The sequence below is a fragment of the Taudactylus pleione genome, unplaced genomic scaffold (assembly GCF_031769625.1).
Source record: "Taudactylus pleione unplaced genomic scaffold, aTauple2 ptg000624l, whole genome shotgun sequence".
In the NCBI taxonomy this organism is placed as follows: Eukaryota; Metazoa; Chordata; class Amphibia; order Anura; family Myobatrachidae; genus Taudactylus; species Taudactylus pleione.
In genome coordinates, this window is record NW_028285026.1 from 483,747 (window position 1) to 511,262 (window position 27,516).

The following is a 27,516-nucleotide window of genomic DNA, read 5'->3' on the forward strand; positions in this document are numbered from 1 at the left end:
TACAAGGTATCATTACTGGGAAGCTCACCTTATACACGGTATCATTACTGGGAAGCTCACCTTATACACTGTATCATTACTGGGAAGCTCACCTTATACACGGTATAATTACTGGGAAGCTCACCTTATATACAAGGTATCATTACTGGGAAGCTCACCTTATACAAGGTATCATTACTGGGAAGCTCACCTTATATACAAGGTATCATTACTGGGAAGCTCACCTTATACAAGGTATCATTACTGGGAAGCTCACCTTATATACAAGGTATCATTACTGGGAAGCTCACCTTATACAAGGTATCATTACTGGGAAGCTCACCTTATACAAGGTATCATTACTGGGAAGCTCACCTTATACAAGGTATCATTACTGGGAAGCTCACCTTATACAAGGTATCATTACTGGGAAGCTCACCTTATACAAGGTATCATTATTGGGAAGCTCACCTTATACAAGGTATCATTACTGGGAAGCTCACCTTAAACAAGGTATCATTACTGGGAAGCTCACCTTATACACGGTATCATTACTGGGCAGCTCACCTTATACAAGGTATCATTACTGGGAAGCTCACCTTATACAAGGTATCATTACTGGGAAGCTCACCTTATACAAGGTATCATTACTGGGAAGCTCACCTTATACAAGGTATCATTACTGGGAAGCTCACCTTATACACGGTATCATTACTGGGAAGCTCACCTTATACACGGTATCATTACTGGGAAGCTCACCTTATACACGGTATCATTACTGGGAAGCTCACCTTATACAAGGTATCATTACTGGGAAGCTCACCTTATACAAGGTATCATTACTGGGAAGCTCACCTTATACAAGGTATCATTACTGGGAAGCTCACCTTAAACAAGATATCATTACTGGGAAGCTCACCTTATACACGGTATCATTACTGGGAAGCTCACCTTATACACGGTATCATTACTGGGAAGCTCACCTTATACAAGGTATCATTACTGGGAAGCTCACCTTATACAAGGTATCATTACTGGGAAGCTCACCTTAAACAAGGTATCATTACTGGGAAGCTCACCTTATACAAGGTATCATTACTGGGAAGCTCACCTTATACAAGGTATCATTACTGGGAAGCTCACCTTATACAAGGTATCATTACTGGGAAGCTCACCTTATATACAAGGTATCATTACTGGGAAGCTCACCTTATACAAGGTATCATTACTGGGAAGCTCACCTTATACAAGGTATCATTACTGGGAAGCTCACCTTATACAAGGTATCATTACTGGGAAGCTCGCCTTATACAAGGTATCATTACTGGGAAGCTCACCTTATACAAGGTATCATTACTGGGAAGCTCGCCTTATACAAGGTATCATTACTGGGAAGCTCACCTTATACAAGGTATCATTACTGGGAAGCTCACCTTATACAAGGTATCATGACTGGGAAGCTCACCTTATACAAGGTATCATTACTGGGAAGCACTCTGAGATGATACTTGTAATCTGTGCTCCATTGGAAGACACCCAGATGTAGAGTAACGCTCAGTGTGACAGCCTGCGCCTGATGAGATCTACCATCACCGGCGTAATAAGACAAAATGGAGGAGTTTGAATTTGGAGGTGCGCAAAGGTGAATGAGACGGATAGAATACGATTCCTAGAATTCTGAAGCAGGGACTGGAGCTGTATAATTTTCCAGTGACTAACACTGAGGGCTGGCAGTTGGACGGAATTGTGCATGAACAATAATAACACTGAGAGTTGGCAGTTGGACGGAATTGTGCATGAACAATAATAACACTGAGAGCTGGGAGTTGGACGGAATTGTGCATGAACAATAATAACACTGAGGGCTGACAGTTGGACGAAATTGTGCATGAACAATAATAACACTGAGGGCTGGCAGTTGGACGAAATTGTGCATGAACAATAATAACACTGAGGGCTGGCAGTTGGACGGAATTGTGCATGAACAATAATAACACTGAGGGCTGGTAGTTAGATGGAATTGTGCATGAATAATGAGCACTGCATAGAAACGGCCTAAGCAGGTTGCCCAGGATCAGAGAACTGTGGGGTTAGCTACATGCCAAGTGCTATTACACACACCTAAGCAAATGTTATTTTTAAATGTACTATAATGCTTCCTGCTCTATATTATTACATAAAGGATGGGAGTGGGGGCACTGGGTACAATTGTAATAGTTATCAATGGGCAGGGGGCATTAAATGCAGTACATCTGTGGCTATAGGTGGGGGTACATATAGGGGTACCAGATGTAATTGTCAGGTAATGGATGGGGCACCATGGAAAGAATCACCCGGGATTTATGACCTGGGAATTAATTTCCCTTACTAGAGAAACTGAAGTACGACCAGAGTCCAGTAACTGTGAAAACAGATTTTAAAATTAAATTGCATACAATACGCTAAACACAAATTGCAGCTGAACACGTAAACCTCTGAACGCTGTATGTAGCATTAATAATTTTTTAGATATGACAGCTCTGAACATTGCATACTGCATTGATAATACGTTAGACATGACATCTTTGTATGCAGCACTGTTAATTCGTTAGACATGACAGATCTGCATACAGCATTGATAATGAATTAGACATGACAGCTCTGTATGCAGCACTGAAAGCGTTAGACATGACAGCTCTGTAAACCCTGCATGCAGCATTGATAATTAATTAGACATGACAGCTCTGTAAACCCTGCATGCAGCATTGATAATTAATTAGACATGACAGCTCTAAACACTGGATGCATCATTGATAATGAATTAGACATGACAGCTCTGAACACTGCATGCAGCATTGATAATGAATTAGACATGACAGCTCTGAACACTGCATGCAGCATTGATAATGAATTAGACATGACAGCTCTGTATGCAGCATTGATAATGCATTAGATATGACAGCTCTGTATGCAGCACTAATAATGCATTAGACATGATAGCTCTGAATGCTGCATGCAGCACTGAATGCATTACACATGACAGATCTGTATGCAGCATTGATAATGCATTAGACATGACAGCTCTGTATGCAGTATTGATAATGCATTAGACATGACAGCTCTGTATGCAGCACTAATAATGCATTAGACAGGATAGCTCTGAATGCTGCATGCAGCACTGAATGCGTTAGACATGACAGATCTGTATGCAGCATTGATAATGCGTTAGACATGACAGCTCTGTATGCAGCACTGAATGCGTTAGACATGACAGCTCTGTGAATGCAGCATTGAAAATTAATTAGACATGACAGCTCTGCACACTGCATGCAGCATTGATAATGCATTAGACATGACAGCTGTGAACACTACATGATAATGCATTAGACATGACAGCTCTGTGAACACTACATGATAAAGCATTAGACATGACAGCTCTGTGAACACTACATGATAATGCGTTAGGTACGATAGGTCTGTGAACACTACATGATAATGCGTTAGGTACGACAGGTCTGTGAACACTACATGATAATGCGTTAGACATGACAGATCTGTATGCAGCATTGATAATGCGTTAGACATGACAGCTCTGTGAACACTACATGATAAAGCATTAGACATGACAGCTCTGTGAACACTACATGATAAAGCATTAGACATGACAGCTCTGTGAACACTACATGATAATGCATTAGACATGACAGCTCTGTATGCAGCATTGATAATGCGTTAGACATGACAGCTCTGTGAACACTACATGATAAAGCATTAGACATGACAGCTCTGTGAACACTACATGATAAAGCATTAGACATGACAGCTCTGTGAACACTACATGATAATGCATTAGACATGACAGCTCTGTATGCAGCATTGATAATGCGTTAGACATGACAGCTCTGTGAACACTACATGATAAAGCATTAGACATGACAGCTCTGTGAACACTACATGATAAAGCATTAGACATGACAGCTCTGTGAACACTACATGATAATGCGTTAGGTACGACAGGTCTGTGAACACTACATGATGATGCATTAGATACGAGGGTGTTGGGTTGTGATTACACACAAGTAGTTGTCATAGGTTAGAATGATCCAGCACCTGGCTGCAGGTAACCTAACCGCAGTCCAAGTTCTGATTCAATTGGACACTCGTATATATTTTTTATTTCTATTGTGCTTAATTCGTGCCATGCTGAATGTTACTCACTATTAAAGCTTTTCCCACTGCAAGCGCTGTTTAATGAGATATCACTTCACTGTACCCGGCTTCTCTCTGAGTGACAGTCTCCTAAATAGTTGTAGTAAAAGCAAGTTAAACAGCACTTGCAATATAATGGTGTTTGATGGGGATCTGTCACTCTGCATTTCCTCCCACACTCCTCCACTATGGGAATAAAGAGAGAGCATGCCAAGTACTAAACATATTGCTGGGTTCCCTGTTCATGCTGCCATCCTTCCTTACTGCCAGGTATAATCTCTGCAAGTGACACCAGCAGAAAGACAAAATATCAAAAGGATGAGCGCACCAAGACAGGACTGAGCGCACCAAGACAGGACTGAGCGCACCAAGACAGGACTGAGCGCACCAAGACAGGACTGAGCGCACCAAGACAGGACTGAGCGCACCAAGACAGGACTGAGCGCACCAAGACAGGACTGAGCGCATCAAGACAGGACTGAGCGCAAAAGCAAAATAAATTCAACATATCGTTTTATTTCTGCAAGGAAAATACCTTAACAAGCAGCAACATATTCAACACCAAGAAATGTAACAAAGTCGAGAAAAAGTCAGTAGCAACAATGAATTCCATGCCCACGACTTGTCTGATATATAAAACCAGGGCCAAGAGACATTGGGCAGTTCCAGGTGCTAGGGAAGGGGTGTTAATGGCAACGCCCATCATGGTGGAGTTTCCGGGGTTATGCACCGCCATACTTGGCCACAACATTGCATGCGGCTTAGTTATTACTCCACTGCACTCCCGGGCCCAGATACTTTGTACCGGCACCCGTGTGTAGATAGGGGAGAAGATGATGATTGTCAATCTGGGTAACTGTTATCCCAACCTTAAAGATAACACCCTAATAGGCGACCAATCAGGGACCTGAATTTCAAGTAACTAATGAGCCAATAGGAACACACTATTTTGAGTAACCCTAAATTCCCCCTGGGGCTGCCTAAACCTATTCCCCCACCCCCTTCCCCGGGGCTAACAGGGGCCAGCTTACCTTCGTTTGGGAAGCCATCTATCGAAATTCCGTCATCAGGATCTAGACGGGCGTCAGTATTTCGATGCCCATCTTTGGTCCAGAGTTGGGATTTAGACGCAGGGATTTAGACAGACTGCTTCCCGGCCGTCGGAATTTCAACTGCATCCCGAGAAGGTGTATCAGTGTGAGTAGTATATTTGGGAGTAGGGTAGGTGTGAGGGTGTACCAGTGTGAGTAGTATAGGTGGGAGTAGGGGAGGTGTGAGGGTGTATTAGTGTGAGTAGTATAGGTAGGAGTAGGGTAGGTGTGAGGGTGTACCAGTGTGAGTAGTATAGGTGGGAGTAGGGTAGGTGTGAGGGTGTATCAGTATGAGTAGTATATTTGGGAGTAGGGGAGGTGTGAGGGTGTACCAGTGTGAGTAGTATAGGTGGGAGTAGGGGAGGTGTGAGGGTGTACCAGTGTGAGTAGTATAGGTGGGAGTAGGGTAGGTGTGAGGGTGTATCAGTATGAGTAGTATATTTGGGAGTAGGGGAGGTGTGAGGGTGTACCAGTGTGAGTAGTATAGGTAGGAGTAGGGTAGGTGTGAGGGTGTAGCAGTGTGAGTAGTATACGTGTGAGGGTGTACCAGTGTGAGTAGTATAGGTGTGAGGGTGTACCAGTGTGAGTAGTATAGGTGGGAGTAGGGGAGGTGTGAGGGTGTACCAGTGTGAGTAGTATAGGTGGGAGTAGGGTAGGTGTGAGGGCGTACCAGTGTTAGTATAGGTGGGAGTAGAGTAGGTGTGAGGGTGTACCAGTGTGAGTAGTATAGGTGGGAGTAGGGGAGGTGTGAGGGTGTACCAGTGTGAGTAGTATAGGTGGGAGTAGTGTAGGTGTGAGGGTGTACCAGTGTGAGTAGTATAGGTGGGAGTAGGGTAGGTGTGAGGGTGTAACAGTGTGAGTAGTATAGGTGGGAGTAGGGTAGGTGTGAGGGTGTACCAGTGTGAGTAGTATAGGTAGGAGTAGGGTAGGTGTGAGGGTGTACCAGTGTGAGTAGGGTAGGTGTGAGGGTGTACCAGTGTGAGTAGTATAGGTGTGAGGGTGTACCAGTGTGAGTAGTATAGGTGGGAGTAGGGGAGGTGGGAGGGTGTACCAGTGTGAGCAGTATAGGTAGGAGGAGGGTAGGTGTGAGGGTGTACCAGTGTTAGTATAGGTGGGAGTAGGGTAGGTGTGAGGGTGTACCAGTGTGAGTAGTATAGGTGGGAGTAGGGGAGGTGTGAGGGTGTACCAGTGTGAGTAGTATAGGTGGGAGTAGTGTAGGTGTGAGGGTGTACCAGTGTGAGTAGTATAGGTGGGAGTAGGGTAGGTGTGAGGGTGTACCAGTGTGAGTAGTATAGGTGGGAGTAGGGTAGGTGTGATGGTGTACCAGTGTGAGTAGTATAGGTGGGAGTAGGGTAGGTGTGAGGGTGTAGCAGTGTGAGTAGTATAGGTGGGTGTAGGGTAGGTGTGAGGGTGTAGCAGTGTGAGTAGTATAGGTGGGAGTATGGTAGGTGTGAGGGTGTACCAGTGTGAGTAGTATAGGTGGGAGTAGGGGAGGTGTGAGTAGTATAGGTGGGAGTAGGGTAGGTGTGAGGGTGTACCAGTGTGAGTAGTATAGGTAGGAGTAGAGGAGTTGTGAGGGTGTACCAGGGTGAGTAGTATATGTAGGCGTAGGGTAGGTGTGAGGGTGTACCAGTGTGAGTAGTATAGGTGGGAGTAGGGTAGGTGTGAGGTGTACCAGTGTGAGTAGTATAGGTGGGAGTAGGGGAGGTGCGAGGGTGTACCGGTGGGAGTAGTATAGGTAGGAGTAGGGTAGGTGTGATGGTGTACCAGTGTGAGTAGTATAGGTGGGAGTAGGGTAGGTGTGAGGGTGTACCAGTGTGAGTAGTATAGGTGGGAGTAGGGTAGGTGTGAGGGTTTACCAGTGTGAGTAGTATGGATGGGAGTAGGGTAGGTGTGAGGGTTTACCAGTGTGAGTAGTATGGATGGGAGTATGGTAGGTGTGTGGGTTCATTAGCGTGAGTAGTATAGGTGGGAGTAGGGTAAACTGTAATATAGAGATGAGAATTCAGAGAACATTACATAAAAAATGAGTCAAATCCATCTACAAAAATAAAATAGTGGATAATGGTAATGAGGAATAAACCTGACAGTAATAGTAGATCAGAATAATCACCCCACACCCATGGGAAGGAGGAGCACCCTGATGTGACAGGCAGCCCACCTCTCAGGGACAGCTCATACATGTTCTCCCAGCACCGGTCAGTAAAATGCAATGCTGTAAGCTGGGCTAAGGCCATAGAGGATTATTCACAGTCTCTGTGCCTGCAAATGTATATGGTCAGTAATAGAACAACATCGATCTGTGCAGAGAGGTGAAGGACACTGTTCTATTGTCTGTCACAGGTTTAAAACAGAACATAAAGTTCACATGGAGCAAAAAACAAAAACATGTCAGACTGAAGAACAAGAAAGACTGGCATGTCCGCCCACGTTAATCAGTACGGGACACAATACAAAATGTGTCCAAGACGGTAATGGGGGGGTGATTATTCTTCTGCAGTCGGCAGCCGCACGGAACCAGCACCCTATATGACCTGCGGGGGGCTGCGTCTGAGGGACATGTGCATTTACAATTGCTTCTCATCTATTTAGATTGCCAGAGAAACCGGTCTCACACATTCTGAAGGTGATAACGAGCCAATCAGTCCAGCAAACTTCAGAACATTGACTGAGCCCCGGGGTTAATAAAATAGGATGAGACGATCAATAAAGCAATTTGGATGTCATTGAGACAGTAATGCCATGAAAATCCCCGTACTCAGCAGGACGATTCCCTTTTCTAGACGGCGCTGACGGCAAACCCGGCGTCTCGCTAATCTCTCAGGCTGCTGCATCTTATAGCCGTGGTAGAGTATAGAGATACTGGGAGGTAGTAGGTTTGCTGTGAAGTGTACGGTCATTTCTGAAGCATTCGTTTCTTATTGGCATCTCGGGCCGTTCGAATTGTACAATTTGCTGCGCAACGTTGCGTTCTTCCTGTTACCTACGAGTTGCAGGAGACCCGACTGCTCACTCACGCCAGGCATACCGCGCTGCGTGGCGTATTGAGGCTGGATGAGCAAGGACACACCTGTACGGTGCTCGCACACGTTTAAGGTATTGAAATTGCTTTCTTTTTTTTTTAATGTGCAATATGTTATTGAAGAGAACAGATACGATTTCCCCTGACGCAAAAGCAAACAGCGCTATTTTTTCACAGTTGGTAAATTTGCTGATGCGTAACAGCGCTGCCCGTAATCTCCACTTCTCATGTCAACTGCGTAAAAAAACTATGCACAGGACTAAAGAAAATAGTGTAACACAATATATAACCCTTCAAGGCCAATTACCCTGACATGAGCCAGATAATGTTTATACAGCTTAAAATGTATGAGAAGAGAGCGAGGCTCAAGGTCACAGTCATTGCACTATCTATATTTTATCCACTAACTATGCAACCACGAGACGAATTAGGACGACGGGCAGGAAAATTATGTCGGCGCTATAGAGCGGCACTGACAGCCGGAAAACTTGGAGACGTTGCCGGGATCTGGCTCATTCAGGCAGCCCGTAGGTTCGTATCGCACATTATCTGCGGCTTCCTCAATGAAAGATGGAAACCATGACATCACAACAGTGACATCACAACGCTCTCCCCCAGCAGAGGACAGTCCCCACGTAGGGTCACACGGCTTATTAAAGGTCAGTGTCACTGGTGACACACAGAGCCAATACATTGGGCATATATGCATTGGTGTTCCCATGCAGGACACAGCTATAAAGAGCTTTATACATTGGGATCACTGGTCCCTACAGTTATTGTACCCTCAGAATACACTGCCAGCTTTTCCAATATAAAGGATAGATCACACAGGCTCCTTCTTTCATTTTTGGGCCCCTCGTCTGATGGAAAAATGACAGATTTTATTGCAGATTTTTTTTTTTTGTCATAAATAAATCTTATGTCCACATCCTTCCCAAAATGTGTTCATCATGCGGTGACCGTGTGTACGGGGCCTAAAGCGTTGGAAGCAGAATCATTCCATGAAATCAGCTGCTGGCACAAAGTTATGGCATGATGTGACACAGAACGGTCATACACACATCTTACCACAAGGCAAAGTTCTGCTCGGGCTCCGCTTACCGAGAACGCCAACCTATGTGACGGGTTTTGTCAGTAAGCTAGAGGCAGCGACTGGTAAGGAAGTCATTACTCTCCGCCCGTGTTTAATTTCACAGTGTGCGAGTAGTAATACATTCTGCGGATCACGCCACTCCGTCATCTGTCTTCTGCTTTTAATAGTTACAGAGCTAATGTTTGCGTGTATGGTACACACATGTTGTGTAATGTAAGCACATGCTGAACTACTGTGTATTGCAGATGTTGTACTGGGTGTAATTCCTGTAATTGGTAAAGCATGTGAGCTGAGAAAGTTGTTATTGCTACAGAACACTGTATGGGATGAGAGGACGTGTTAAGGTGCATACACACGTAAAGATTTCCTGTCCAACCATCTGATACCCCTTTTACACCGGAGCTAAAACCCGGGTTATTGCAAGGTTAACCCCGAGCAGCTCCCTGGTGTAAAAGGGGTGAGCGTTGGATCGCCGGGTCGAGTGACCCGGCAATCCTACCCAGGTAAATAGCAGGGTTTAACACGGGTGTAGCCCGTGAAACCCTGCTGTGTGTACGGCGCACTCCGGGTCTTGATGACCTGCAGTGCGCCGCAAGCCGGCCGATTGGTCCGGCTTCAGTGGCGCTTGGAGATTATGTCATCTCCAAGCGTCCACTTTCACGTCGGAAAAGCCGGGACTATGCAGACCCGACTACGTTGTGAGCGGCGCCGACTCGGGAATATCCCGAGTCGGCGCTGGCTAAATTCCAGGTCTGATCCGGATAGGAACCCTGTTCCAACTCCGGGTCAGACCCGAAATTTTGGTGGAAAAGGGGTATAACTAGTTGATTGGTTTACATAAAAATCTGGTAAGGAATGAAACCAAAATACAATCAGCAATTTGCTCCCAAACGCCGGAAAATGGACAAAAACTGTAATTTGAACAAATTGTTTAGATCAAACATTTAATAAACTTGTCTGACCGACCATTTTCATCTGTTTTCTGGCATTTAGGAGCAAATTGCTGATCATCAGTTACTCCCATACATTACCAGATTTTCATTCCAACCAATCAACTAGTTGGATGGTTGGACAGAAAATCTTTACGTGTGTACCCAGCTTCAGGTTTATGCATCTCTGGTCTTTTTAATCAGAAGCGTCCTAAACACATCATTGGCCAACAACTTCCTTACCCTATACGTACTGGCGCATTGTGTTCCATGTAATGTAGACCTGGTGGCCATTTTGTTTTCACTTTTTAACTTTCAGGTTGAGCCCTTTGTATCTCATACTGATGCCATCACTGAGCGGCCACTCAATTAACTACCTGTCCCATCATGCCTTGCTACAGTTTCCGATATTTCCGCCATCATCCCGAGACTTCATTTACAGCAGGCAAAGTCGCCTGCGCTTACAGGTCTTATAGATAGGACGATGTGTCTGGACACAGCGCTAATGTGAACGGTGTAGATAGAGTGGTTTGACTGCACTCGGAGCGTGTTGACTGCACGGATGACGTACTAAGGGCCTCATTCAGACCCGCTCGCAAGCGCTGAGCACTCGCAAGCGGGTCGATGTTGAGGCACTGCGCTCCGGGGCTCACTACAAAAGGGGCGGCTGTCGATGGTAATCGACAGCTCGCACCGTTTTGCAGGCGGGGTGGGGGGATGGCTGGCCAAACGGAAGCGTTCCCGAAGGAACGCCTGCCGTTTGGGGGCGGCCCCACTGACATCACTCGTGATGTCAGTGGTGAGCTTCCGGCTCTATTAGAGCCGAAAGCTCACTGGGGCTTGCGGCAGACGAGACCCTACCACAAGGGTCTCGTCGCAAGCCCCGATGGTCTTGACCATAGCGACCATCAACCTTGCCGCTAGCTAAAGCTGTGGGTGGTCACCCACAGCTTAGCTAGTGGCCAGCACTTTACATAGAAGCAGCCGCCCTCATTCAGAGCGAGCGCTCACATTTTGCGAGCGGCTCTGAATGAGGTCCTAAGAGTGCAGGTGGGTTTGGTATACACATGCAAAGTAAGATCCTCTGTGGATCCAAGTACTAGTGCATGAGCAACTCTTAGCCGTACCCATATAACGAGCCTCTGATACGTACACATATAAGCAATGATTGTTGCATGATGTGCACCAGAGTACACCCCAGTCATCTGTACGCTAAATACGTCTCTCTTACTTGGCCTGCATCATCTATGTAGCCATCACGACAACGGATGTATATAGATATGACAGATTCATCAAATCTCACATTACTAAGAAATATGTTGGGGGAATTATTCCAGCTGACACTGTGACAGAGCGCATCACCTACAATAACCATCTGCTCCCCGATGTGACAGAGAGCATCACCTACAATAACCATCTGCTCCCCGATGTGACAGAGCGCATCACCTACAATAACAATCTGCTCCCCGATGTGACAGAGAGCATCACCTACAATAACCATCTGCTCCCCGATGTGACAGAGAGCATCACCTACAATAACAATCTGCTCCCCGATGTGACAGAGCGCATCACCTACAATAACCATCTGCTCCCCGATGTGACAGAGAGCATCACCTACAATAACCATCTGCTACCCGATGTGACAGAGCGCATCACCTACAATAACCATCTGCTCCCCGATGTGACAGAGCGCATCACCTACAATAACCATCTGCTCCCCGATGTGACAGAGAGCATCACCTACAATAACAATCTGCTCCCCGATGTGACAGAGCGCATCACCTACAATAACCATCTGCTCCCCGATGTGACAGAGCGCATCACCTACAATAACCATCTGCTCCCCGATGTGACAGAGCGCATCACCTACAATAACCATCTGCTCCCCGATGTGACAGAGAGCATCACCTACAATAACCATCTGCTACCCGATGTGACAGAGAGCATCACCTACAATAACCATCTGCTCCCCGATGTGACAGAGAGCATCACCTACAATAACCATCTGCTCCCCGATGTGACAAAGCGCATCACCTACAATAACAATCTGCTCCCCGATGTGACAGACAGCATCACCTACAATAACCATCTGCTCCCCGATGTGACAGAGAGCATCACCTACAATAACAATCTGCTCCCCGATGTGACAGAGCGCATCACCTACAATAACCATCTGCTCCCCGATGTGACAGAGCGCATCACCTACAATAACCATCTGCTCCCCGATGTGACAGAGCGCATCACCTACAATAACCATCTGCTCCCCGATGTGACAGAGAGCATCACCTACAATAACCATCTGCTCCCCGATGTGACAGAGAGCATCACCTACAATAACCATCTGCTCCCCGATTTGACAGAGAGCATCACCTACAATAACCATCTGCTCCCCGATGTGACAAAGCGCATCACCTACAATAACAATCTGCTCCCCGATGTGACAGAGAGCATCACCTACAATAACCATCTGCTCCCCGATGTGACAGAGCGCATCACCTACAATAACCATCTGCTCCCCGATGTGACAAAGCGCATCACCTACAATAACAATCTGCTCCCCGATGTGACAGAGAGCATCACCTACAATAACCATCTGCTCCCCGATGTGACAGAGAGCATCACCTACAATAACAATCTGCTCCCCGATGTGACAGAGCGCATCACCTACAATAACTATTTGCTCCCCGATGTGACAGAGCGCATCACCTACAATAACCATCTGCTCCCCGATGTGACAGAGCGCATCACCTACAATAACCATCTGCTCCCCGATGTGACAGAGCGCATCACCTACAATAACCATCTGCTCCCCGATGTGACAGAGCGCATCACCTACAATAACCATCTGCTCCCCGATGTGACAGAGCGCATCACCTACAATAACCATCTGCTCCCCGATGTGACAGAGCGCATCACCTACAATAACCATCTGCTCCCCGATGTGACAGAGCGCATCACCTACAATAACCATCTACTCCCCGATGTGACAGAGCGCATCACCTACAATAACCATCTGCTTCCCGATGTGACAGAGCGCATCACCTACAATAACCATCTGCTCCCCGATGTGACAGAGAGCATCACCTACAATAACCATCTGCTCCCCGATGTGACAGAGAGCATCACCTACAATAACCATCTGCTCCCCGATGTGACAGAGCACATCACCTACAATAACCATCTGCTCCCCGATGTGACAGAGCGCATCACCTACAATAACCATCTGCTCCCCGATGTGACAGAGCACATCACCTACAATAACCACCTGCTCCCCGATGTGACAGAGCGCATCACCTACAATAACCATCTGCTCCCCGATGTGACAGAGAGCATCACCTACAATAACCATCTGCTCCCCGATGTGACAAAGCGCATCACCTACAATAACCATCTGCTCCCCGATGTGACAGAGCGCATCACCTACAATAACCATCTGCTCCCCGATGTGACAGAGAGCATCACCTACAATAACCATCTGCTCCCCGATGTGACAGAGCACATCACCTACAATAACCATCTGCTCCCCGATGTGACAGAGCGCATCACCTACAATAACCATCTGCTCCCCGATGTGACAGAGCACATCACCTACAATAACCACCTGCTCCCCGATGTGACAGAGAGCATCACCTACAATAACCATCTGCTCCCCGATGTGACAGCTGTGCACTACAGAGTCTCCTCTGAAAGGCAGTGTCACCGATTCCCCATTCTGTGATAAGTCGTGCCATAGCAGAGAGGAAAAGACTCCAATTTAAATGTTACCCGTCACATACGCACAGCGGTAGCAGCCATGCTGTGTGTTGAGCCAATAGGCAGCCTACCAATGCACTTGTCTCTAGTGATGTCAAAGAGGCACGAGGCACAAAGTGTGCTGCCTGCCCGCTGATGTGGACTAGATCAAGCAAACAGCAGACGCTGTAGCCGGGTCCTGCAGGATACACAGGAATAGAGCTGCTCTCCCGGAAAGTGTACTTCCCAATCTGCAAACAACAGAAAGGGGAAGAAGGCAAGGAGGGGGGTGTGTGTGTGTGGTGGTGGGGGGGGTGTTGTCTTAAAGTTTGTCCATATGTCTCGGGATGGTCTGGGAAAGGCAGCTCTCACTAAATGAAGAACACACAGGAGATAAATGAGGAATAACTGTGTGAATGAAAGCGTACAGGATTAGGCATTAGAGATATGTGATCAATGATGAGACTGCAAAAAAAAAAAAAAGGGTTCAAATCTGGTGTAGAAGGTGGGAGAGCGTAGAAATGACAAATATCGTGCAGACCTGACATATGTATGTGATATAATCCATTACTAGGAAGATCGTTATATTCTACAATCTATACTATATCTAATCTAAAATACATGAGTTACATGATCTATGACTTCAGGAGGTTCTGCGGGGGCACGGGGGCACTTCTAAAGGGTTACTTATAAGGTTTCACAGAGCTATTGCCAGGTAGCCATTAAGTACAGGGGGCACTGCCCAATACCTGGAGGAAAGGGGCTTGAGTGAATGCAGGATGTTTAAACTGGTTGGCACAGCAGGGGTTAAAGTCAGATTACATTGTTGCCACAAACAGTTACATTACATGTCTGTATAATCCAAGTTGTATGAATGTTATGAAGGAAGGCAGGGGGTGATGTGTGTGTATGTGGGGGGTTCAGGAACATCTGTACTAAACTAGATTCACAGCAACCATGAAACTGATATATAAGCAGCATAATAACCATATGATACATAAATAAACTACGATAAGCTAAGAACAAGGGACATTTCAGAAGCTGGAACCCATAGCACCAGGGCTATAACTGCCAGGGCGGTAGCGGGCACCTGTGTGGTTGCTACGGGAAATTACAACTGTCTAACAATATCCCGACTCTATTACATAAACATCAAACTCATAAAAACAAGGTTTTGGAAACAATAGAAGTCACTTACCTAGTGAAGAGGATACGTAACATGAAATGCCCCAAAATGACCTGCCCCCAGCTACCTACAACTGTTCTATAGATTGTTTTTTGTTTTTATTTAAGGTGAAACACACCCTTTGTAACGCATTTGTAAATAAACAACAAAGAGCAATAATAAGACGATCGGTTTGTCAATTACTTGGACGGTTTTGACATATACATTCGGGATATTGATTCAGACAGCTGTTTAGCTTTTGTTTTGTCATATAATCGGTGAACTTGTAGCCAACGCTATTCCCCCACAGCTTCTATAATAATAAATCATTCCCGGTGGATTTCTAGTGACGGTTATGCTAAATGACACATGTTGCTGGTTACTTTTCTAATTCATCTACGGCCATGAAAGTTTTCCACCGGTTTTGCCCCAAGAACAAATGAAAGTTCAGTCACTAGGAGGCGCTGTCTGCTGGTGTCTACAGTAAGTTAGCACCTAAGGGAAGATGGTAACAAGAGTCCATGTTTGCAGTAACAATGACCACGCCAAATATTTAATGTGCCAAGCTGATCGGAGGGAAAAAAATACTGGAATACCGTTGCGAGACGCAGGGACGTGGAAAAATTACAAGATTGGCAGCGAACAAGGGCGCTCTCAGGGGAGACATCTTCAATTCGACCAAGCCGGGCTCTGATCTTTAATTTAATAAACTAAAGTTAAATTACATTTTCCTCATGCTGCCCTTCAACGCAAGTCTGCTTTATTTGATCACGCAGTTTAAGACAGATATTGTTTTGGAAATTTGCTACATGGGATTAAAACCTCGAGACGTCACACCAACACTTAATTCAGGACGCTTATAAATTCAGATGTTTGCTCAGGACAGTCAAGAAAAGCAGAAAGGTCCCAAATGGGGTTAGTCTCTATATTACTGCCTTACAACCCTAAGCATTAACCCTGTGACCACCATCATCCCCCGGGACAAGACAAGCGTATCAGGCAAGTTCATGTAGGGCCACATACAAACGCCGGTCCCTCAGCATTTAAATGATTAACACATTAAGCAGTTTACTGAGTAATATAAAATTGTCCTGATTAAAGCAAAATAAACTCCAATAAAAAATGACATTAGAAGTGACAGTCCTACAAACCTGCCCGGAGACCCATTGTGTGAGTCTGCAGAATCAGGGCTGTTACAACAGCCTAACTGACTGGCAATTGTATCAGGCCAATGGGGTACTTGTCCTCTGGATGCTAGATTTGGTATGTACTAAGAGGGAAAGGGAATAGGCTATTGATCATTACATTTTAACAAATCTGGCGACTGTCAGGTTAACACTGAACAGTGTATTTTTGTTTCTACAGTATATGAAATAATACTAATTCTTAGAGGTTTCTTTAAAATTACCTGTAATGATTAGACGGGATATAGTTTAAATCCCGGCGTGCAAGACGCCAGTGCTCACAATGATGGCGCCGCCATCCCGTACACAACCCAATAAGACAATGCATTGTTGTACGACAGCGGCGGTGCCTTTAACCCATTGATACAATCCCTTTCACACACTTGGAATCATTCCGTTTGATCCTTTATAAGGAACAACCTGCAGATAAGGCTTTCCCCATGCACATCCCGCATGCCGGTCAGACTATAAACGGGTGACGGTAGCAATGTAATAAAGGTACTTCTCATACCTGGCTCTGGACTGAGGAGACAGAGGGAAAACAGGCGAGCTGGAGCGAAAGACTGATGACGTCTCATGCAAAAGGTCATTGTCCCGGTTGGGTTCCTCGGCTGGTCTTGTATCATCCTCATTAAGGTCACCTAATCATTGTAGAGAATAATTACACAGTTACTGTGCATGCCAGCAAACTACTCAACCAACAGTACTCAAGTATTAAACTGCCAACCACTAAATAGATTAGAAGAAAATAAAAAGATATATATATATATATATATATATATTCCATAGACAAAAAAACCTTACGGTTTCACATGTCCCATTAAAGCTGCTTAGACATGATCTGAAAATTCATAAGCCTATTGAGTTTCTGCCACTCAAACTCCAAAAAGCAATGAAAATTACGATCATTAAGGCTGACACCTTAATGGACGTGTTCCTTGCGTAGTACAGATATGGTATGCCATCACACCATGTGGTTAACTGCAGTTTCAGCACTCTCACAGAGTGAGAATGCTGTCACTCACAAAATGGTGGAGCTGCTAACTCACAGAATTGTGTGCTCATTGGAATACACACATGCAGTCTTGAGATAATAGTTTAAAAAACTAACTTTCTAATTTACCTGAACCTCAAAACCACGTATCCTGGCACAATAGCTACCTAATAAAACAAACCCCAAGTCTACATTCACCTCCTACCCTGAGTTATACCTTCACAAAAAACCCCTATAGACTACAGCAGAAAAAAGTGACATTTGGAACTTTAGATTACTCCCAAATCCTAATTTTTTTATGTTTTTGCCCTGAAATTCGGCATGCAGCACCGAGCGAAAATTCTACCCGCCCGTGCCAAATTCAAGCTGGGTACCTCCTATAGCTGTGCCCTTATTATATATATATATAAATATATATCCAGCGAAACCTGGCACTCACCAGTTCATGAATATAACTGGGCTCCGGTGCCCTCCTAGAAGGTATTGCTCCCCCACAGATAATCCATAGTCTATAGAGGCGGCACTCAGAGACTTCAGAATAAGATGGAAAAAAGACCCCCTACGGGGTAACTTCAATATGACATCACAGGTCAACGTTTCGGGGACTGTATCCTCTTTCTCAAGACAACATATTAAAGTTACCCCGTAGGGGGTCTTTTTTCCATCTTATTCTGAAGTCTCTGAGTGCCGCCTCTATAGACTGTGGAATATATATATATATATATATATATACATACATACATACACACATATATATATATGTACATAGATATATACACACACTTTATATTTATTTGGGAAATCTGACTTGGTAAAGAGGAATAACTGGGCCGCTGGCCTTTATAAACCTGGGAGGTAAAAGGCAAAGAGCAGACCGCTATTTACACAAATTATCACTGCACCCAGTAAAAAGCCCCTTTCCATGAGGCTCCTTACATCCTGACTGATTGCAGCGGTTCCTTTCCTGCACTAATTACCCTTCTGCAGCTCTAATGAAGTCGTGATGGGAATCTGGAATTCAGGAACACTGCAATAAGCCTGGTCAGTAAATAAACAAAGCTTTCCCATTACAAACACTACTGGAACCGCAAGCACACGTGTTATACGAGTTACAATAACACAAACATTGTAAGTAGGGGGAAAAGCAGCTTCAGTATATATCAGTGACAGGATACAAAACTGCAAATTACATTGATTCAAGGGTAAAGTGCAACTGGGACATTATCAGGACACCAAAAAAAATATTTTAAAAAGTGAATAATGTTATTAATAATTTTAAAAATGATTAATAATAATCTGATCTTTACCTTGTGTTTCATATCATTGCATGTGGTTTGTCATACGATCCATTTAAGATAGTGAACTAATATATAACTAGGTGATAATACACCATGTAACTGTGCTGCAATCTGTAGGTATAAACTGAGATTACGTTAATTAATGATCATTCACGTGGCCACTACAGCATGATAATGACGCGGTTTCTGCAGGTTTAAACAAATGTGCGAGGGGTCTGCATTATCAATGATCACTCATTCTGTTTCTCCATCCGCTGTTTAATCTGTGGATGTGTCGTCTGAAGCTGATTTACGGCTGCCCCCCGCCCCCCCCTTCGCAGATGAGGTTCACGCTAAATAATGAATCATTTTTGTAAGCAGTGTAAAATCCGCCAACTCAGTACATAACACAGCGAGATAAAAATCCATTAACGCGGTACTCAAAGCCGGCTGCCAATAAATCCTAAGCGGGCCAAGTACGTCAAGGAAAACAACAGCGCGTCGGGCTGGCTCATCTCGATGTAAGCACGGATTATCTTCACTATTGATTTAAGTTATTAAATCCAAATAAGAACGGATAGTAGATTAGGAAGGAGCAAAGCCTTACAGCCATAATGAGTTTAAAGCAATGCAGAAAATAATTACACAACAGATAATTCTCAGAGCGCATTCCACATAATTTAGAGCATGTTATTATATTTGTCCTTGTGGGAGCTGTCTCTTCTACATCTGTGTGATTGTTAGTTAGTGAGGACAGGCCTGCGTGTGACAGGGGCAGTGACATGAGATGAGGAGGGGAATGGGGGCAGCAGGAAGCCACAGACTGACCGTTATATAGTGTGAGGAGCAGGGTCCCCAGCAGCACAGAGTATATCAGGAGATGAGTGATGTGTTAGTGAGGACAGGGCTGCATGTGACAGGGTCAGTGACATGATGTGAGGAGGGGAATGGGGGCAGCAGGAAGCCACAGACTGACCGTTATATAGTGTGAGGAGCAGGGTCCCCCCAGCAGCACAGAGTATATCAGGAGAGGAGTGATGTGTTAGTGAGGACAAGGCTGCATGTGACAGGGGCAGTGACATGATGTGAGGAGGGGAATGGAGGCAGCAGTAAGTCACAGACTGAGAGTTATATAGTGGGAGGAGCAGTGACACCAGCAGCACAGAGTATATCAGGAGATGAGTGATGTGTTAGTGAGGACAGGGCTGCATGTGACAGGGGCAGTGACATGATATGAGGAATGGAATGGAGGCAGCAGGAAGACACAGAGTTATATAGTGGGAGAAGCAGGGTCCTCAGCAGCACAGAGTATATCAGGAGATGAGTGATGTGTTAGTGAGGACAGGGCTACATGTGACAGGGGCAGTATCATGATATGAGGAGGGGAACGGAGGCAGCAGGAAGCCACAGACAAAGTTATATAGTGAAAGAAGTAGGGTTCCCCACAGAGTATATCAGGAGATGAGTGATGAGGACAGGGCTGCATGTGACAGGGGCAGGGACATCAGGAGGAGAATGGAGGCAGCAGGAAGCCACAGAGTTATATAGTGAGGGGAGCAGGGTTCCCAGCAGCACATAGAAGTGATGGGAAGAAAAACCTCTTACACTGATGCAGGAGACTGTGGTGTCATACATGTATCTTAGTTCATGCATATTAGTAAACTCTCAAATTCTCCTTCTGCAATTTTCACCTGTGGCCAAATACAGAACATCCATGCACCACTGTTTTTCCCTAGTCTTAATGTCTGACTATGCATTGTTATAGCTATGATGCACAGAAATTAATATCTAGTCATATAAGGGTTAATGGAATGGCATCTTCAGTATTACCAGTAAAATGTACCTAATCCAGACTTTGTTATGGCCGAAGCTGTGTGTGCTAATGCACATCTGAGTTCCTGCAAAGCAAAGTGCTCGCTACAATTATCCCACTGAAATAACCAGCGGCTTCCCACTGAAATTAGTACCGTACTGATGTATACTGGCGGTGACCCAACGCTGCTCAGCTCACAACATAAAAAGAGAAGATTGCTGTAAACTAAATGTTGGATTATTCTGCCAAGCGATTTCCTCTATGCTTTATAAAGATCATTCTTCAAGACACAATCGTAAAACACCTGCGCTGAAAGATCACACCACTGCAAGGAGAACAAGATGTAACAAAGAACCAGGAGGACATCTAACACATTCTAGCAAGATTTTAGGGATTTTACAAGATCACAGATCTCTTTCCACTGACAGGAGTGTACTATAAATAGCAGCCGATTGTGTAATAACACTGTACAACAAATTAATACTTTTCATTTGTTTCCTTTCTAAAAATAGTCATACATTACTAATAGTCATACATTACTAATTTGAAGTCAAGAAAAACTAAAATGATTTCAGAATGTTTTTACTAGCTCTATTTTTTGAGCTACACTACTTGCACTATACTGTATGTACATTAGTAATATAGTCATAGTGAAAAGCTATTTTAAAATAATCTTACATTTTCTTGATTGAATTAAAACAACTGTTACTAATTTTCTATCAATCACAAATAAGAACACAAAACGACACAAGCATACAGCATAGGAAACCAACATACAGCACAGGAAACCAACCTACAGCACAGGAAACCAACCTACAGCACAGGAAACCAACCTACAGCACAGGAAACCAACCTACAGCATAGGAAACCAACCTACAGCATAGGAAACCAACATACAGCATAGGAAACCAACCTACAGCATAGGAAACCAACCTACAGCATAGGAAACCAACCTACAGCATAGGAAACCAACATACAGCATAGGAAAGCAACATACAGCATAGGAAAGCAACATACAGCATAGGAAAGCAACATACAGCATAGGAAAGCAACATACAGCATAGGAAAGCAACATACAGCATAGGAAACCAACATACAGCATAGGAAACCAACATACAGCATAGGAAAGCAACATACAGCATAGAAAACCAACATACAGCATAGGAAAGCAACATACAGCATAGGAAAGCAACATACAGCATAGGAAAGCAACATACAGCATAGGAAAGCAACATACAGCATAGGAAAGCAACATACAGCATAGGAAAGCAACATACAGCATAGGAAAGTACTATGTAACATAGTGGCCTACACATGGGGGTGCTTTCTCTTTGTTTGTCGCTTGTACTCCTCTTCTGGGCCATCTCTTGTCACTGTCACCTACCCTGATATCTTTGTTCCATTGCTGAGATGTCTTGGTGGAATCGCTCACTACGCTGTCACTCAGGGCACCACAGTTATCTTGTGGGGGTAATCCCGTGAATCGCATATATTTGAATAGGGGAGGGGACAAATAACTGATTCATTTAATTGGGTCATTAGGCCCCTCCCCCTCTGCGCGGAACGCAGATTGCTGGTAAGATTCTCTCCATTCTGCCCACTTCACTAGGAATCCCCCTACATCCTCATAGATGGGCTGTATCTCGGAACTCAGAGCTAACAGAGTATTAAATGTCATATTCATTCTTTGCATGCGGAAATCAGTTAGAAGTAACTATTTTCACATCGGAAACATTTTCATTGTTGTGCAGTGTAAGTAGAGTGCTAAATGTGCCATTTCAGCTGCAGAATCATTGTGCTATGATCTGTAACCGCTACTGCGTCTCTCTCTGATCACATTCAGTAGGTCCCTAAATAGCGGAACTCTTCCTGCATGTCAGCTGCTCATTGGACTTAATTTTCTGCGAGCCTTAGACCTCCAAAAAGCCAACGCCAGGTAACTGGCCAAATACACAGACATGGAAGGTGAAGACTGAATTACATCTTACACTTAGTTATTATTAGCACTATGCTGCCCTTACAGGCGGAATCAGTTCAGCCAAGCATCATCATTATTTTTACAAAAACCGCTAACTTTTTACAGTTGACTGGAAAATGTGACATTCCTGGCATAGAGGTGAGCGCACATACACCAGCCCTGCCGTAAATGTGACATTCCTGGCGTAGAGGTGAGTGCACGTACACCGGCCCTGCCCTAAATGTGACATTCCTGGCGTAGAGGTGAGCGCACGTACACCGGCCCTGCCCTAAATGTGACATTCATGGCGTAGAGGTGACCTCACGTACACCAGCCCTGCCCTAAGTGTGACATTCCTGGCGTAGAAGTGAGCGCACGTACACCGGCCCTGCCCTAAATGTGACATTCCTGGCGTAGAGGTGAGCGCACGTACACCGGCCCTGCCCTAAATGTGACATTCCTGGCGTAGAGGTGACCTCACATACACCAGCCCTGCCCTAAGTGTGACATTCCTGGCGTAGAAGTGAGCGCACGTACACCGGCCCTGCCCTAAATGTGACATTCCTGGCATAGAGGTGAGCGCACGTACACCGGCCCTGCCCTAAATGTGACATTCCTGGCGTAGAGGTGAGCGCACGTACACCGGCCCTCCCCTAAATGTGACATTCCTGGCGTGGAGGTGAGCGCACGTACACCGGCCCTGCCTTAAATGTGACATTCCTGGCGTAGAGGTGCCCTCACGTACACCAGCCCTGCCCTAAATGTGACATTCCTGGCGTAGAGGTGAGCACACGTACACCGGCAATGCCCTAAATGTGACATTCCTGGCGTAGAGGTGACCTCACGTGCTCCAGCCCTGCCCTAAATGTGACATTCCCGGCGTAGAGGTGCCCTCGCGTACACCAGCCCTGCCCTAAATGTGACATTCCTGGCGTAGAGGTGAGCACACGTACACCGGCAATGCCCTAAATGTGACATTCCTGGCGTAGAGGTGACCTCACGTGCTCCAGCCCTGCCCTAAATGTGACATTCCCGGCGTAGAGGTGCCCTCGCGTACACCAGCCCTGCCCTAAATGTGACATTCCTGGCGTAGAGGTGAGCACACATACACCAGCCCTGCCCTAAATGTGACATTCCTGGCATAGAGGTGAGCGCACGTACACCGGCCCTGCCCTAAATGTGACATTCCTGGCGTAGAGGTGAGTGCACGCACACCGGCCCTGCCGTAAATGTGACATTCCTGGCGTAGAGGTGAGCGCACGTACACCAGCCCTGCCCTAAATGTGACATTCCTGGCGTAGAGGTGACCTCACGTACACCGGCCCTGCCCTAAATGTGACATTCCTGGCGTGGAGGTGAGCACACATACACCAGCCCTGCCCTTAGTGCAAAAAATTCATCGTAGAACACAGGCGTATTTCGGGTCATGCACAGCTCCATCTACATGCCCTGAACACACCCTTGCTGAACTAAATGCTGCAGTGTTGAATATAAAGCCGGCTCTGCAGATTGCATGTGCAGAAGAAACGCAAGATACTTCCGCAAAACCAAATTGCATTCAGCTCCAATACATTGGAGACGAGGGAGAAATATTTAGAATAATGGCCTTTCATATCATAGTCCTAAACTAGATAAAGACAAACTAATTGCAGTCTGTAACTTCCATACAATACATATATAAAATATACTTTATTGCTCCATTGTTGGTTTGGTCAATTTTTTATTTTTTTTTTAAACTAGAATGTGTTTCTATAGTATGAACACATTATTATATATATTATTAAATACACACACACACACATATATACATAGATATATAAAAAGAGATGCACACACATATATACGCACAGATATATAGATTGAGAGAGGGATGCACACACAATTGAACAGCTTCACTAATCACTAGGGCACTATGGGAACAGATGTTCTAGGTCTTGCTACAGCTGGAGCCTCTCTATCCTGTAATAAGCTGCAGTGAACCGATCACTGTTCTGGCACATGATGCACAGCATTGAAATCTCTTTTCCTATATCCTAAAGGACACCTTGATGATTTCCCATAGGAAAGCCAGGTGCCCACCAGCATCGTGACTGTCTAAACATTCGGGAAATAAATGCAGCTTAAAAACCAAGCTCAGAGTTGGGAGCAAATTTTAAAAAAGGAGCAAGTTACACCTTGGCAAACCCATGTTGCACTGCAGGTGGGGCCGATATAAAATGTCCAGATGGATAGTTGGGAAGGATCGTATCCTAGCTTAATTCTAGATTTTAGCGTAAAAACAAAGCAACCAGTATTTTTTGTGAATGCAAAAAAATAAATGCATTTGTACCCCATCGCATTGCAACATAGTTTGTTCCAGGGGCAACTTGCTCCTTTTTTTTTTTTTTGTTTGCTCTGAATCAGGCCCACAGGGAGCACAGATGCCTGTTGATAAAGGATTTATGGAGACAGCACACCAAGAAAGAGACAGTCTACACTGTAAATCTTGTGCAGACTCAGAGTTTGTGAGATAAAAATTGGATTCTAAGCTACTTCACCTCCCTTTCCATGGGTGCTGGCTTACATTTTATTACACACACTCACAAAACATCGAAATGGTCCGGGACTGAGACGGCTTTAGAGACTGTACCACCTCTTTTGATGGCAGAATTATTTGATCTATCGCCAGTGGAATATTTCCTGTGTGTGCATCAGGAATTTAGTCAACTGTAAAAAGTTACGTTTAAAAATACAAATTGAAACTTTACTTTTCCTAGTTTCAGAAACAATTAATGAGCTTTGAAAATGCAGACATAAAGCAAAGATCAGGCAGGCACTACCGAGATACTATGATCGCCAAGGAATGGGTATGTAATGCCGGCTTTCGGGATGCCTCCTGTCACAATAACGACAGCGGCATCCCGATGGTTGGTATCCCGACAGGGGTCGGGTAAGTATATTTACCCTCCCCCTTTCTCCCTCTAACCCTCCCTTTCTTGTAGCCTACCCCTCCCCGTTAGGGCATAAACCTAAGTCTCCCCCCTTTGTGCTATTAAAGTCAGAACCACGATAGCTCATGGGATCCAGTTTGTATTTGTTCAAACTCTCTGTACAGCAGTTAGTACAGAATTATGTGGAAATATGCTCACACACTGACAGCTCAAAAGTATCCTGTGTTCAGATGTTTTAGGATGTTTCAGCAAATTAGTGTGTACGGCCCTTTAGCTAATTTCAGTACTGCCCAAAGCAAAGTATAGATAAGTTTTGGCTAGGAAGATCAGGTTTAAGACAGCACAATTAGCTCAGCCAATAGAATTTGCAGTTAGTGTGAATTAATCAGGAACGCCTTAGATATGCTATTATAAGTGGATTGCTGGTTCAAATACATTTTGGAGTAAATTCAACCTTACATAAGCTGCAAGTGTCAGTTTCAATCTCCACGGCCTGTGTGCTAGATGCCTGACTGATACCTGTTGTGATGAACTCTTGGTGGTCCTGAGCAGCCCCCTTTGATAATTTGGAGGTCCCACCGAGATCCCCAGATCCTGCTGACCAACAGACAACTGGACGGAAGGCCACAGAAACTCAAGACTCCTTAAAACATCGGTTAGAAGATTTTCTGCTGTGGAATCTGACTCTCCTGTCCGCATGTCTGCTCTGTTGTAAGGTACAACTCTGGGTAGAGATCCACAGTGATTCAGCAAATTGTTTTATTTTCTGTTTGCTTATCTGTGCTTTTTGTATCTCTAAGGCATATGACTGTGCAAATTAAATTGTGACTGAATAAGCTGAGTCGTTTTTAGAGTGTGTCTGATTTGTAACTGGCTGGTTAAGACTAACCTAGACTTTGCCACAACTGACTTGCTCGGTCGGCATGAGAATGGGCGCCCCTGGCCTCACAGACAATTCTGACCTCAATGACCAGTTGACTCAAGTGACTGTGTATACTTGCCCACTGCGTCTGGTAAGGCTTCCTGCAATTTCCTGTTGTGACTAATGTTGGGCAACAGGATCAGGACGCATGTCTATATATACAGTATATTGTACTTGTTTAGCTGCTAGTATTTAGTCATTTTAGACTTATGATAGAGACCTGTTATATGTGTATGTCAAAAGTTACTTGGTCACGCCAGGAAGTGTTAGAGGACATTTCCTTAATGATATAACTCCTGTAGGAAAGGTGCCCCCATTTTCAGAAACCTAGGAAGAAGGTGACAACCTTTTTATCCTAGTAGCTTGTAATTTTGTCCCCAAACCCACAGACATAGGCAGACCCTGATGTGACAGTCTGATTAGGCCAAGCTAACTAACAGAGCTGCAGTCAGACACAAGTAAGACGTATAACCCAAATATATGTATTGCCATAAGTGTGTGTGTTCAGCTGTTATTAGAAGGCAGTCAAGGAAGTCCTTGGGTTGTAAAAGGTATATACGTCAGAGAAGTAGCAGGTAGTATATTTCTCTCTAAACAAGGCAGTGTTATTACCCTTGTAGGTTGTCATTTTCCTCTCTGTAGACACTATTAACTGTAGTCAGAAGTAGAATTAGTAGTATATGGTCAGAAGTAGTATTCGATCCAGCAAATACACCACTCAGGGTCAGATATTATCCCGGATAAACATACTTAGAGGTACTTAAGTATGGGGAACACAGAAAGTCATCCCTCAGGTGTAGAGATCCCTCGGACGGCCATGGACACAATGAAGTGTGTCTACGGCGAGGAATCTTTGAAGGGAATTCAGATATCATTTCAGTGAGCGGGTATCTCTAATAAGAGCACCCTTTACTCGGAAAGCTGAAGGATATTATTTCAGCGAGCGGGTATCTCTAACGAAGGCACCCTTGACTCGGAAAAGCTGAAGGATTTAAAATGAAAGCATAACAGTTATGTGATGTGCAAAGGACTGACCCAGAGGCTTGATACAGGGGAATTGCTAGAGTATGAAAAAGAGTCAGTGGAGATGAAAGATCAAATGTCCTCTATGGGAATGGAGGATATGGGAGTTACCTGCCCAATAGATACACCAAATACAGGTACAACAGCAGCACTAGGACTCAGACAGAGGGGCCACAATAGGCAGAGAGGGTATCACAATTGGGAGTGCTCTAGATGT

At 44.9% G+C, this 27,516-nt stretch overlaps 1 protein-coding gene and 1 pseudogene across 2 annotated transcripts in view; both read right to left on the minus strand.

Moving 5' to 3' along the window:
• RAD18 (RAD18 E3 ubiquitin protein ligase) overlaps positions 1–27,516 on the minus strand; it is a 338,638-nt gene that overhangs the window by 145,269 nt on the left and 165,853 nt on the right. For both annotated transcript variants that reach the window (XM_088454631.1, XM_088454630.1), the window contains exon 11: positions 16,895–17,024. In XM_088454631.1, the coding sequence (XP_088310757.1) occupies positions 16,895–17,024 (130 nt within the window). The remainder of the gene's footprint in view (positions 1–16,894; positions 17,025–27,516) is intronic.
• LOC148479304 (uncharacterized) lies at positions 5,241–7,080 on the minus strand (annotated as a pseudogene).